This window comes from Schistocerca gregaria, chromosome 3 (genome assembly GCF_023897955.1).
Source record: "Schistocerca gregaria isolate iqSchGreg1 chromosome 3, iqSchGreg1.2, whole genome shotgun sequence".
NCBI classification, from domain to species: Eukaryota; Metazoa; Arthropoda; class Insecta; order Orthoptera; family Acrididae; genus Schistocerca; species Schistocerca gregaria.
The window spans coordinates 319,846,343-319,859,196 of NC_064922.1; the positions used below are offsets into that span (position 1 = coordinate 319,846,343).

The 12,854-nt window shown below is 38.3% G+C and overlaps 1 protein-coding gene across 1 annotated transcript; it reads left to right on the forward strand.

The window, feature by feature from the left end:
• Positions 1 to 263: 263 nt before the first annotated feature.
• On the forward strand, positions 264 to 10,119 carry LOC126353818 (probable Bax inhibitor 1). The gene is made up of 5 exons (XM_050002932.1): positions 264 to 690; positions 1,200 to 1,429; positions 7,711 to 7,937; positions 9,041 to 9,211; positions 9,528 to 10,119. Exons 1-5 carry the CDS (start codon positions 647 to 649, stop codon positions 9,552 to 9,554), a joined length of 699 nt encoding a protein of 232 aa, XP_049858889.1. The 5' UTR covers positions 264 to 646; the 3' UTR covers positions 9,555 to 10,119.
• The last annotated feature ends 2,735 nt before the right edge of the window (positions 10,120 to 12,854 follow it).

The window sequence follows — 12,854 nt, forward strand, 5'->3', positions numbered from 1 at the left end:
CACAACTCAGGCGAAACTGAAGTGTATACTGGTGTCGCCGTGTCTACAGTCATATATAAAACTACTTGCGTGCAACTCGTTAAAAAACTAGTGCCGCAACCCAATGCCGTCGTGTAAAGTAGACTTTAAGTTCGGTTGACGCCTAGTGGGAATTGTCCTTATTTCGTTGTAGATATCGTTTCTCTTATCGATAAGTCTAGATGAGGGTCAAGGATCTTCGTGGTAAATATGTTTTGACTTGTGGAATTTGTATCACTTATGGTATCTTATAACCTTAATTTCACCTATTGGCACTGGGCTAAGAGAACTGACAATGTGTTGAGGTTTCGTTGCCACTATTTGACGTTCCCTTGACATCTAGCGGGAATCGTCCTTATTTAGTTGTAGATATCGTTTCACGTATCGATATATCTAGTCGATATTCAAGGAGCTTCGTAGTAAATATGTGTTGCCTTGTGGGATAGTCGTACAAAATCTGATGTTTTGTGACGTAATAAAATAGTGACGTCTGTGAAGTGGGACGTGTACTTCCTGAAAATTAACCAGTCACGCATTAGCCAGTGGTGTTGTGTATCTGTTTCTAGAATATTGGCGAGAGCTCTATCAAGTGGATATCTCGGTGTCTTGGCTTTAACCGAGTAACAAAATGGCCACTCTACATAGTTTTGTGCGCAACTTTAATTCTAAACTGTAAGTAAGATTGTTGGATGTAGTTATTAAATTGTGATATGTAAAGTACTGCGCAATACTGATAAGCTAACTGCATTTGTAATTTTGTGTGTATCACTGTCAGTCTAACTTTTGAGTTTGGAAATCGCTAAGAAATATTAAATTACTTATTTTCAGTGTCCCATGTGTTTTGTTAATTAGAGAGATCAAATTAAAACGAGTGATTATTTCTGGGCGGGTCCAAACAGTGTAGTGGGTCAGACTACCAATAGTAATTATAGTGACATGTTAATTTGAGTTTTGAATGCATGTTACTCAAATTTGGAAGAGGAAACATTCAAGATTTTTGATAAGATGCGTAGATATTGTTGACAATGCTATTTGCCTATTGTTGGACTTTATTTCATATGTTCCATGTCGATAGAATTCAAATAAATTTGTAAATATTTGTGTTTAGTCAGTCTATCCCTACATTGCCTTTGTAAAAGAATTAGTGTTTAGAGTAATTACACGTTTTTATTGTGTTCTAGAGAGGCGCCTGTTAGACAACATCTCCAGAATGTCTACGCCTGCTTAACTTTCTCAACTGCTGCTGCAGCACTTGGAGCATACATTCATATATACACAGAAGTTTTTACTGCTGGGTTTCTCAGTGCTCTAGGAGCTATGGGTTTGCTGATGTTACTCATGGGAACACCTTATAATGGAAAAAACATGCAGCTGCGTTTGGGGTATCTTCTGGGTTTTGCATTTTTTTCTGGTAAGTAACGTATCAGATACATAACATTGTTGTTTGGGTAGTTCTTATTTGAAGGGCTTATCATCCAAGAAAAGTGTTAGAATCATGTTCAGTACAGATTGCACAATGGTGGTGTCTAGTTGCATTGCACGAGCCTGAAAACTATAGTATGATAGAATGGTTATCTTTTGGGTGGACGCACTGTTGTAAACAACAGTAGTTTTTATGGTTAAGGTTTTTTATGATTAAGGCATGATCCTGAATAGACACCAGCTGTAAGAAAGTTCTTTATTGAAAAGATGTTTCACGTTGGTGTAAAAGCGAGTGTGCTAAAACATCAAAAACCAACAAAAAAAAAAAAAAAAACATTGTGCAAATTCCACCAGATCAGAAGAGAAATGTGATGGGTATAACTGAGTTTCTGCTTGATGAAAGTAATTGACCTCGACTTGATAGATCAAATCGTAAACTATACAAATACCTATATAAAGCGCATCAATTCTAACCACATCAATTCTCGTGCAAAAGAGGTAATGAAGTGACAAAGACCATGCTAATGTACTGGACCTCTTGGCAGCAGACGGAACAGGAATGCTACTGCTTAGGACTGCAGTGAGTCACAATAGGTTTCTGTTTTTTCTATGTTGTATGTGGTTTGTTGATATGGGAATGCGGAATGACAGGAGAAAAACTGAGTTGGTTACAGTTTGCACAGTATCTGATCTCTTTGCTGCTAACTGCCAACATTATTACAGCCTGGTAAATTCACGATAGATGAAGTGCTTAACCCCTATGGTGATAGCTATAGGTGGATTCAGTACATACCCAGTCAACTGGATAAATATGGGACAAAAATGTTTTCTCTGTACGAGTCAAACATTTTATTGCTGTAATCTGAAGGTTTGTTGCGACATGCAACCAAAGGATAATATCTGGTATCTAATGCTCTGGAAGACATAGTGAAAAGATATGTGCTGTCTATAGAAAATTCGAACAGGAACCTTACAACTGACAATTGGTACAATAGCTACCTCCTTTCTGCAAATTTGCTGCAGAAGACTATAACTTGCATTGGCATAATGACAAAAGAACAGACATGAAATTCTTCAATAATTTCTCTCAAACAAAATGAAATTGGAAGTGAAATGTTTGGATTTCAGTTGAATAAGACCTTAGTTTCATATGTTCTTTGTACAAACTGTGTTAGTACACTTTTGTCTGCTGTGCATGATATAGTGGCAGTGGAAGAAGAAATACACATAGCTGAAAACGTAACAGTCCACATGACAAAAGTTGGAGTTGACATAGCTAAAATGTGTTCCTGATACTCCATTTCAAGGAATTCAAGGAGATGGACATTGGCTACTTTTTCTTTTTTCTGAACGTTGTCGTAATTACTTTGCAAACAAATTGTCTGTGAAAAGTGTTACGAAAGTGAACATACATCAGAAAAACTGGCTAAATTGTTATTTGAAGAACTATAAGAGCATATGCTTCTGTTATAAATGTTGAAGATAGTGAATATGAACTGCTTTCTTCAGTAAATGTAATAGTTTGACACATTTGTTTTTACTAACAAATGACCAAGATGTAAATTTTACTACGCATGCCTGCTAATCTGACAACAGTAGGTGCACCTGACGGAGGGTTTATAATGCGGAGTATCTATTTTATGATAGTTAAATAAGATATTTCTTTCTTCAATGGCAGAAATGTTAGATTAACTGAATTCTTGATAGACTTGCAGCAAACTGGGCTATACTGTGGGTTAGTCGGTCACTAAAAACTCTATTCCAAAGAAATGTCAATGTTCTATTCTTCTTCTCTGTGCACCTGTATGTCACATGCTACTACATTACTACATCGTGCTACAAAGCAAACATCCTACAGGTTCTGTTGGTGTGACTCTTTTGTATGTGGCATCTATGAAACATGGGGCCTCTGGAGTACTTTCCTGTATTGCTCAAATGCTACAATTAGACGTTCTGTGTCTGTCTTACTGTTTCTCATTGTGGTTTATGTAAACGTTGAGACATGCAGCTTAGGACAGCACAGTTGTTTTCATTTTTCTCCTCCCTTAGATGATTGTTGCTTTTAACAAGTTACATGTGTTAAGGGCAACCAGTTGTAGCTTGGATCAACTGTTTTTTAAATGTTTTGTATTAGCAAACCCCTTAACAGTATTTGTAAAGGGTACACAGTGTGTAGGATGCAGGCTCATCGGTGCTTGGGATGATGCAAAATGGATTATTGTTTTATGTAGGCCTAAGTGGAATTGCACCAGTGACACGCACAATGAAGTGCTTTCAACTGTAAAGTGTGTAATTTCTAGAAACGTTGGTAGCTATCGAACTGTGAAAGAGATTGAATAATCTTTTGATTTCTTGGCATTTGTTGACACTAATAGGCCTATGTACTATCATATTTGATTACATCAGCCATTAAAATGTGATGATTAACTCACTGTGTCAGTTGCTTACATTATCACCAGTATCCAGGTATAATTTCTGAATGTGGTTGTGGTTAATGTTAGATATTAACATCTTAACACTTTAATTGATGAATTCCTTCAGCCCTGTTTTGTCTTGCCGCAGTTGTATGGCAGTGTGCGGCATACCATATGATGTTTCCCTGTAGCTGTAATGTTGATTATGGGATCCCCCTTCCCCGTGCCCTCCTGTCCATTTGAGGAGTGCAGAACCTTCTACCTTGTGCAGCCATGATTGCAATCCCCCCACCTCCTTCTCTCTCTCTCTCTCTCTCTCTCTCTCTCTCTCTCTCTCTCTCTCTCTCTCTCTCTCTCTGCAACTGTTTTACCTTATGGTGTTTCTGTCTACCTAGAGTCGATATTGTTGTGAGGGCACAATTTGGTTTTGGGTTTGGTTCGTGGTATAAAGGGACCAAACTACAGGGTCATCAGTCCGCAATATTGTCAGGCCAGTTTTGTAAAAGTGGTTGGCTTTTGTCGCTGTTGCCCAGAGGTGCAATTTACCGTTACATCCAATTATGTCTTTGATATGTGATACCCCGTACTACAAGAGTCATTACATAGTCTTTTTTGTCAGTATTTGGTAGCAATTAACTTTGCTGTGCAAGACTTTTAGATTTTGGGATAACGAAAAGGCAAAGATTATGATGATAGACAGGAATGTACAGTTGATTGCATTGTCTATTAGGCCTTGGTGGGTCAAAAAGAGGATGTTTCTACACAATAAAAAGTGGCATAGAATTGTTGAGGGTAGGGAAGCTGCATTATAGCTGACAGTGATTGGGGAAAAGTTGAACCTTAATGAAACATAATAAATCGAGAGCGCTGAAATCTCTGCTGTTTCCTGTATGATGCTGAAACATGGACAATAACTAAAGCAGAAAGAACTGATGCTTTTGAGATGTGTGCATATAGGAAGTTCCTGAAAATATCATGGATTGGCAAATGGACCAAGTCATTCCTTCGAGCTCAGGGAGAACAAGAGGTTCAGTTTTTGTATACAGTGAATTCCGCAGTTCTTTGTCACATACTTAGAAGACAGAGGATAGCTTGATAGGATGATCATCCAATGCAAGGTTGAAGGGAAGAGATGGCAGACCATTGAGAAGAGGTGGATGGAACATGGGACCAGCTACTCAGGGGTGCATATGACTGGGAAAAATGAAGACTGGCTGTTAAGAGGGTCATGTTACGGGTCACCAGTTTTCAAATATGAAACAACATAATACCACCTTCATAAACCGATGACATAAATTTCGAGGTAATATGTGCCTTATAGACAGCCAGTGAATTAACTTGCTGTGTGAATGCATGGGCAACTTCCACAAGAAAAAATGCAGAGGGTGACATCAGCATTCTAAGGAGAGTTGCGGCACTGTGAATTTTAATGACCATGTTCTCTCTGTTGACTCATGTAGGTGTAGTAGACAACAATATGTAAGATGCCAGCCACAAGAACCAGATGAGAAAGTCCACTGCCAGAGTTTAAACAACCGGCTTCAAATGATGACACTCTTCCTATACTAAAACCCCCTACATATCACTCTCTGAGGAACACGAGAATTGTCCCAGTTTAATCCTCACACAATTGAAAAGATGAGTGAAATTAGTGGTGTTGAGCTGAAATCATTAAAATTTAACAAAGCTTCATGACACGATGAAATTCCTGTCAGATTTTATACTGGATTTGTGGCTGTCAGCCCCTCTTCTATAGTTGGAGTCGGGAACAATGGCAGTAGAGTTCAGGTCTGTTATGTGCATTTGCCACACATTCTCTGGCAATGAATGAGTGTTCAGTGGTGTTTTCAGTGCCCTACTGTAAATTTTGTAGCCAATGTGATCTTCAAACATGATCATAGTGAGTGAAAATGAGAAGTTGAGAAGTTCCCATATTATCATGTGATGTACAAACTAAGCTGCAACCAGTGTGCTGCTTTGCTCATCGGCATGATGACGAACAAGCTGTCTGTATGCATGTATAGCCACTGACTGTAGCAAAGAGGCAGTTTGAGAACACAGTTGCTGAACAAGCTGCCCAACACTGCTTCACAGCCTGTGCCATCTGGATCCATCGTACCAACACCAGCTTTTCTGAATTTCACAGTTGGTAACTGTCTCTGCAATGTATTCTATGTTCCCATAAGCCCTCTCCCCCATGACTTCAGCTTCACCACACCTTGTCCTTCACTTACATATCACCTTCCATGCTCACACTCCAGGACAATGCAGCCCCTTAGTCCACTAATGAACCACTAGTCCTTTTTCCCTTCTTTATTTCTCACCCCTCCCCTCCCCCCCCCCCCCCCCTCCCAACCAATAAAAACAATGCGTAGCAGTCCTTTTCTTGTGCCTCTCTGCGACTGTAATCTATCCTTTCCTAGTATTGTTATTCCATCGTAGACTTTCCATTGTTTGGGTAAAGTGTTTCTTTTGTTATCTACATTTTCTTCGCATGTACCTTTCTGGAGCCTGCATTTGTCTGCCCAACTTTTGTGACTACCATATGTGGGAATGTCCTCTATTCCTCTGCTGAACTTCTGTGTGATATTCACTATTGCAATATCTACACTCTCCGAGAATTCAGAATGTTTTGTATGCTTTCAGATACAACAAAACGAATGACATGAGAGCTTAGCATAGCTTTAATCAAGAGCGTATCTCAGACTTCCAAAGAAAGAGTGAGCTAGCATCAATGGTCTATTGAACGAGAAATCCTAATACACAAGCTGGTTTTTTATTTTCAGAAATTTTAGTGTCATAAACTGCATTGATGTGATGGGATTAATGTGGAGTCTGGGTATTTGAGGAGACTAGCTCCACTTATGCCACTTGACTGTGGTGGTTCTGGTTAGTAGAACTGGTATGGTGCATATTCCTCAACCAGGAGACATATTGCTTGCTAGTGATCGAATGTGCATGTGTGTCGCCCTGCAGGTAGGCAGGAGAGGGCTTAGGTGTTGGCACATTGAGTGGTGGAGTGATAGTGGATATCATGATGATAGTTGTTGGGAAAGAAAGCCCACCACATCAGGCATGGCACTGCCATTTCAAAAAGATTAGACCAATAGAGAAACAGGTTGTGGTTTGCACAGTTATGTATGTTGTTTCCGAATTTCTTCTCTATTTTGAAATAATTTAGACCACTGATGATATAGAGGTTACATTGAAGGCCTTTCTGTGGTACAGAATTGCATCATTGCCTTATTGTTTCATGTCCCTGTGATCATGATAGTTTTGAGAGCTGCATGTCACTGTGCTTGGTGCAGATTTCAGATTGCCAGATTGCAGACCATTCAGAACAGATCTCTTTCTTGTGTAGCCAATTCAGTAGGCCATGAGGGGTGCCTTTGGAGTCAGTTTGCAACCTTACGCAGATATGAACTATGGTCTTGCAAAATTTTCAATAGTAGTATATTATTTGTGGCACTGGTGTGCTCTGCTGCTGGGAGTGGAAGCTCAAGTTACGTAATATGTAGTCCAAATATGTATTTCTGTGTTGAAAGAAAATCTATTACCATGTAATTATAGTTAAGAGGTGAGTGAGAGAGAGAGAGAGAGAGAGAGAGAGAGAGAGAGAGAATTGTTTGCTTTGATACCCTGGGAGCTGACAATATATATTTGCTAACAGAAGTGTACAGTTAAGTTTATCCCAATGATGAGCAGATTCTGTTGCTTGTGTTCAATGTTTACAATAAAAGTAATAAAAGAACTGATTACTAAAGGCAAGTATATAAGTAGTTTCTGTTGATAAGTGTCTTCTCTTTCTAATATTTCCACATTGCATTGTATGATTTCCATTTATTGTTAATTGCAGGACATGGAATGGGCCCACTTCTGGATGCTGTAATTGAGGTTGACCCGAGCATAATTGTAACAGCATTTTTCTGCACCTGCATAATCTTTGTTTCGTTCTCTCTTTGTGCAATGTTCGCTGAGAGAGGGCGATGGCTTTATCTGGGAGGTACCCTGCTGTCATTAGTCAGCACACTTTTCATATTTTCAGTGATCAACGTATTTGTTGGTTCATATTATTTGTTCCAGGTAATAAGTTTTTGATTTTATTTTTAGTTTAGAATTGCACTGTTTCAGCACAGTATTTCATGTGTAAATTTGTGTGATTGGCATCTTGAATTAGAACATGTAACGACATATAATTGTTTAGATGGTTGTGTTTTGAGAAAATTTTTCACTACTTTCCAGTAGAATATCAGCTTTTTATTAAAAAATATTCGTTGTGTGGGTTGTGACATTTTAGATAAGGAGTGTTTAAATTTAGAATTTTGTAGCTTTACTCTTGAAGCACTGTTTATTGACTAGATGAATAACCTTTTGAGTGATGTTATTACTCAAATTTGTTACGGCTCAGGGAATTTGGGCATTTGGTGCCAATTAAAAGGTAGTTTCCAAGGATGTAAGTCTGTTTTGAAGAAGACTATTTAGTACTGTTTTGGAACACTATGACCTGAAACTGTTTTCCAGTATTAGATTTACACAGTTCACTGTTGGGAGATGTTGTGACTAAAATATTGTAGCTGTTTAGCAGTCGTTTCAGTATGTACATGTTAATGTTTGTGCACAACTTTCAGTTAATTGTGAATTTTGTATCTGTATAACTGTACTTTCAGCCCAGCCCCCCCCCCCCCTCCCCCAAGTTGTTTCAGTTTGGTGCAACATAACTATTAAGTGTAACAATACCAGAGAAGGGAAGTTGCTACTCACCATATAGCGGAGATGCTGAGTCACAATAGTCACAACAAAAAGAATCACACGATTTTAGCTTTCAGCCATTAAGGCCCTGTCAGCAGCACTCTCTCACTCACCCACTCACGCAAACGCAACTTTCACACACGTCTGCAGTCTCGGAGAGCTGACACCACTAAGTGTGTTATAGTTGTGCTATGGATAATGTGTATAAGGTGTTTATAATGTCTGTCTGTAGTGATAATGTTTAGAAGTCACTTGTGTTCACTGACATATGTGCACAATCTTTGTCGGATACAACCAATTACAGCTACATGAAAGTGAGTTTGTGCTAATACTTGGACTGGTAATAAAATACTTGTTCTGCAGATAGTTCTCATCATATTATTTTCCTCTTCCCTGTTACAATGATTAATTTAGCACTGTGTGTAATGTGTTCACAGGCTTCTCTGTACATTGGTTTGGCCTTGATGTGTGCCTTCGTCCTGTATGACACCCAACTGATTATTGAAAAAAGAAGAAATGGTGACAAAGATTTTGTTGAACATTCACTTGACTTGTTCATTGATTTCATTGGAATATTTAGACGCCTAGTAATTATTTTGACCCAGAAGGTAAGATTTGTTAGTTTTAGTATTTTGAAAAACTTGTTTTCACATGACCTCTTACTGCATTGCAATATGGTTCTTTATTCATAAAATCATTGCACTCTAATACCTGTTTAAGGAATGGGAAATTGAAAAGTGTTAGAATATTTTGGTTATAAGAAGTTTGCATACATAGTGTTGCAAATGTTAAAAAATATGTTTTATTGTATCACCAGCCCACAGAATAGCTGTGTGTGTCTATAGTTTTATTTGACATGGTTATTACAAGATTTTCTGTTAGATTTTTATGGCAATAAATGAACATCTTCTTTTTGTGCTACAGGAGCAGAAGAAACGTCGCAGAGACTGAGCCTCAATGAAAGATTATTATTTTTTTTTTTTTAAAGTCTAACATAAATTGACTGTTTTTTTTGGTATGTGGGATATGAATACATATGTGTTCAATTTACACCAAATGTTGCAATTGTGAAAGTGTACTTGTGTTCGAATAAGAAACATAAATGTAAAAATAGTGATTGTCCAGTTTCACAAATTGAATGAGTGTTGAGATAAATTTGAATGTTTCCCTTCCATATGACTACCTGTAAATTAGTAGCTTAGAAGTTTTCACATTTACAGTGAAATTTTATGTATTTTTCATGAAAGTGTAGGACTGTTAGTTTACTTACACACAAATACACAGATAGATAATTAGAAATTAATGTGTGTTGATATTTTTGAGAAGTCCCATCAGAATAGTCATGTTACTTAATCACAGTACCATTATTGTGTATTCTATATAACTTAAACTACAGCTGCATTTATTGGCATAAAATTTTAGCCTGTGGAGTCTGATAGCACAGTTTTCATTTTATCCGTATGTTTCAATGATATTGATATTTGTTTTTCATTAAATTCTCAAATATTTTTGTGCATTTTGTATTTTATTTGACTGTTCCTATCCCACTCTTCTGTTATTAACAAAATACTATATGATACTATATGTATCACAAATTAATGAAGCAACACATTATAAACTGATTTATAGGGCTGTTGAATTGTGCTGTTATGAAGAATGTAGACGTTAAAGCAGGTCCACATTATTGCACATTTGGATATTTCTCGTAGAGAATGGAGGGAAAAAAGTTGGTCAGTCAAATAGAACCCAAGATTCACCAATGAAGATATAGCTTTTTTGAAAAGGTGGGGGGGGGGGGGGGCTGGTGCTGGAGGGAAGTGTAGTAGTAGTAGTAGTAGTAGTAGTTGTAGTAGTTGTAGTAGTTGTAGTAGTTTCTGGATAAACATAGTGTTGTTATTGTAGATAGAATAAAAGTGTTGTGGATATATTTGGAAAAACAAATCTCAAGATAATTAACAGTAGCAGCCAAACTGGATGATCTGCATGGAGGGAATATAAGTACAGGGTAGGTGTTTGAAAAATGAAGGGTGTAAGTTTTGTATAGAATTTGGAAGTGGTATTAAAGGTAAGTATGTAAAAGGGTGAATAGAGTGGGTGATAGCTTGATACTGACATTACATCTTTTGTGCTGGTGAGAAATATGGCTATCGTATTAAAGACCTCTCAGGAATGTTGTAGATTTTGTTTTTTGCATAGACATCTAGCAGATGTTCGGCAGTTGTATAGTGAAAGACAAAATTTGTAAATAAAATAGAAACAAACTTCCGAATTGGAAAAATATATTAAAAACAAAGATTTCAAGACTTACCAAGCGGGAAAGCGCTGGTGACATGCACAAAATAACACACAAACACACACACAAAATTTCTAGCTTTAGCAACCAACGGTTGCTTCTTCAGGAAAGAGGGAAAGACGAAAGGATGTGGGTTTTAAGGGGAAGGTAAGGAGTCATTCCAATCCCGGGAGTGGAAAGACTTACCGTAGGGGGGGGGGGGGGGGGGGGAAAGGACAGGTGTAAACGCACGCACGCACACGCACGCACGCACTTGTCTTTCCCCTCTCCTTCCCTCTTTCCTGAAGAAGCAACCGTTGGTTGCGAAAGCTAGAAATTTTGTGTGTGGGTTTGTGTGCTATTTTATTGTGCCTGTCAACTGGCGCTTTCCCGCTTGGAAAGACAAAATTTGTTTGATGTATAAAATTACATTAGTTACTGCAATGACATAGAACGTTCACTGAAGATGGTGTGAATGGTTGAATAGAATTGAAAGTTAAGTCAAAACTGTGAAATCACAATTGCAGATTTTGAATAGTTGTAACTTGTGCAGGCAAGACAGTAAAATTTTTAAATGTGGGCCAAAGATCTGGAAACAGGATCCAACAGGCAGTATTTGAAAAATTCTTTCCTTTCTGTAAAATGGGGAGATGATGTGTGGGAGAGTCGTCGTAGACTGTAGTGTCCTGCCTTCGCTTAGAAGTTGTGGAGGTAGACTTACATGTATAAGCTTTAAAATGTGGTCATTGAATCGTGGCAGTGTTTGATGTTAAGAGATTTTTTACTTATTCTTTTCCAAGTGCAGTTTTAATGTGGTTTGTGGTATTTTCTCTCAATTACTACTACTATTAAGCCATTGCACACATCTGGTGCAGTGGGTTTGGACTAGTAAATTGATAATCTGGTTGATAAACCATTTGTGATGAAAAATGGTTCCATTGACATTCCAGCTTGAGTGCCCCTAGCCCCACTTTCCCCACAGGAGCTGGGCACTAGCTGCAGAGGTTTGCAGGAATGGTCAAACAGCGAACTGATGTTACTCAGTTTGGTTGTAGTCTATGCAATTATATGCCTCGACTGAGTGCCTGTGGTGCTATAGGACTGCCTGACAAGTAGCCTGTCACCTATACACGTCTGGCAGGTGAGATGCATATGCTTGTGAGCACCTGTGCTCCATGGTAGTGTTGTGACCAGCCTGTGTTAAGCTTTCTTCACCATCCATTGTATATTCATCTTCGTAGACACCTTTGTTCATCCACTCTTTTTGTACTGACCTTAATTCCACAATAATGCCTTTAGTAGTACCTGAGATTTAAATCTGAAACAGTTGGACTGCAGTCACATTGCAAATCTGTGCCCCGGCTGGAATGAGTTGGCTGACTCCCATAAATAGTTAAAATCTGACTGGACTACCGTTAAACAAATTGAAAATACTGCAATGGAGATGTTTGGCTCAATCATGTCTTGAGTTACCCATAGTATCTCAAGTATTACCTGTTCCGACTGGCATGGCTTACCCTCATGAAATTAGACCTGCAGTCTGTTTGTGTAAGAGTGACATACCTGTGGATCTCATTGTGCTCAGAAAATGGTAGTTGGTGTTAAATAGTTGGTAAGTTACAAACATCTGTTATCCAAAGAATTTTGAATTCTTTATTAAGTAATTGTAGTAATATGGCCAGGTCGGAAATCTACTGCATTCCACACCAAACTGGGCAGATGTAGAAGAGGAGTTAAGAAGATGGTGGCAAGGGATTATACGGACATCAATATGACATATGGGAGAACTGGCTCATTCAACACAAAAAGTTTGTCAAGGACAGAGATTGCGAACAGTCCGTATAATCTCGGTGTAAAGGGGGGGGAGTGATCTTCCTTCTCTTTCCTGACTGGCAGAGGTGGAGGTGATTAGGTTTGCTCTTGGTGTGTTAACGAAGTGTCACGAAGCAAAAGTAAATACTTTCAATTTCGGTAATTAT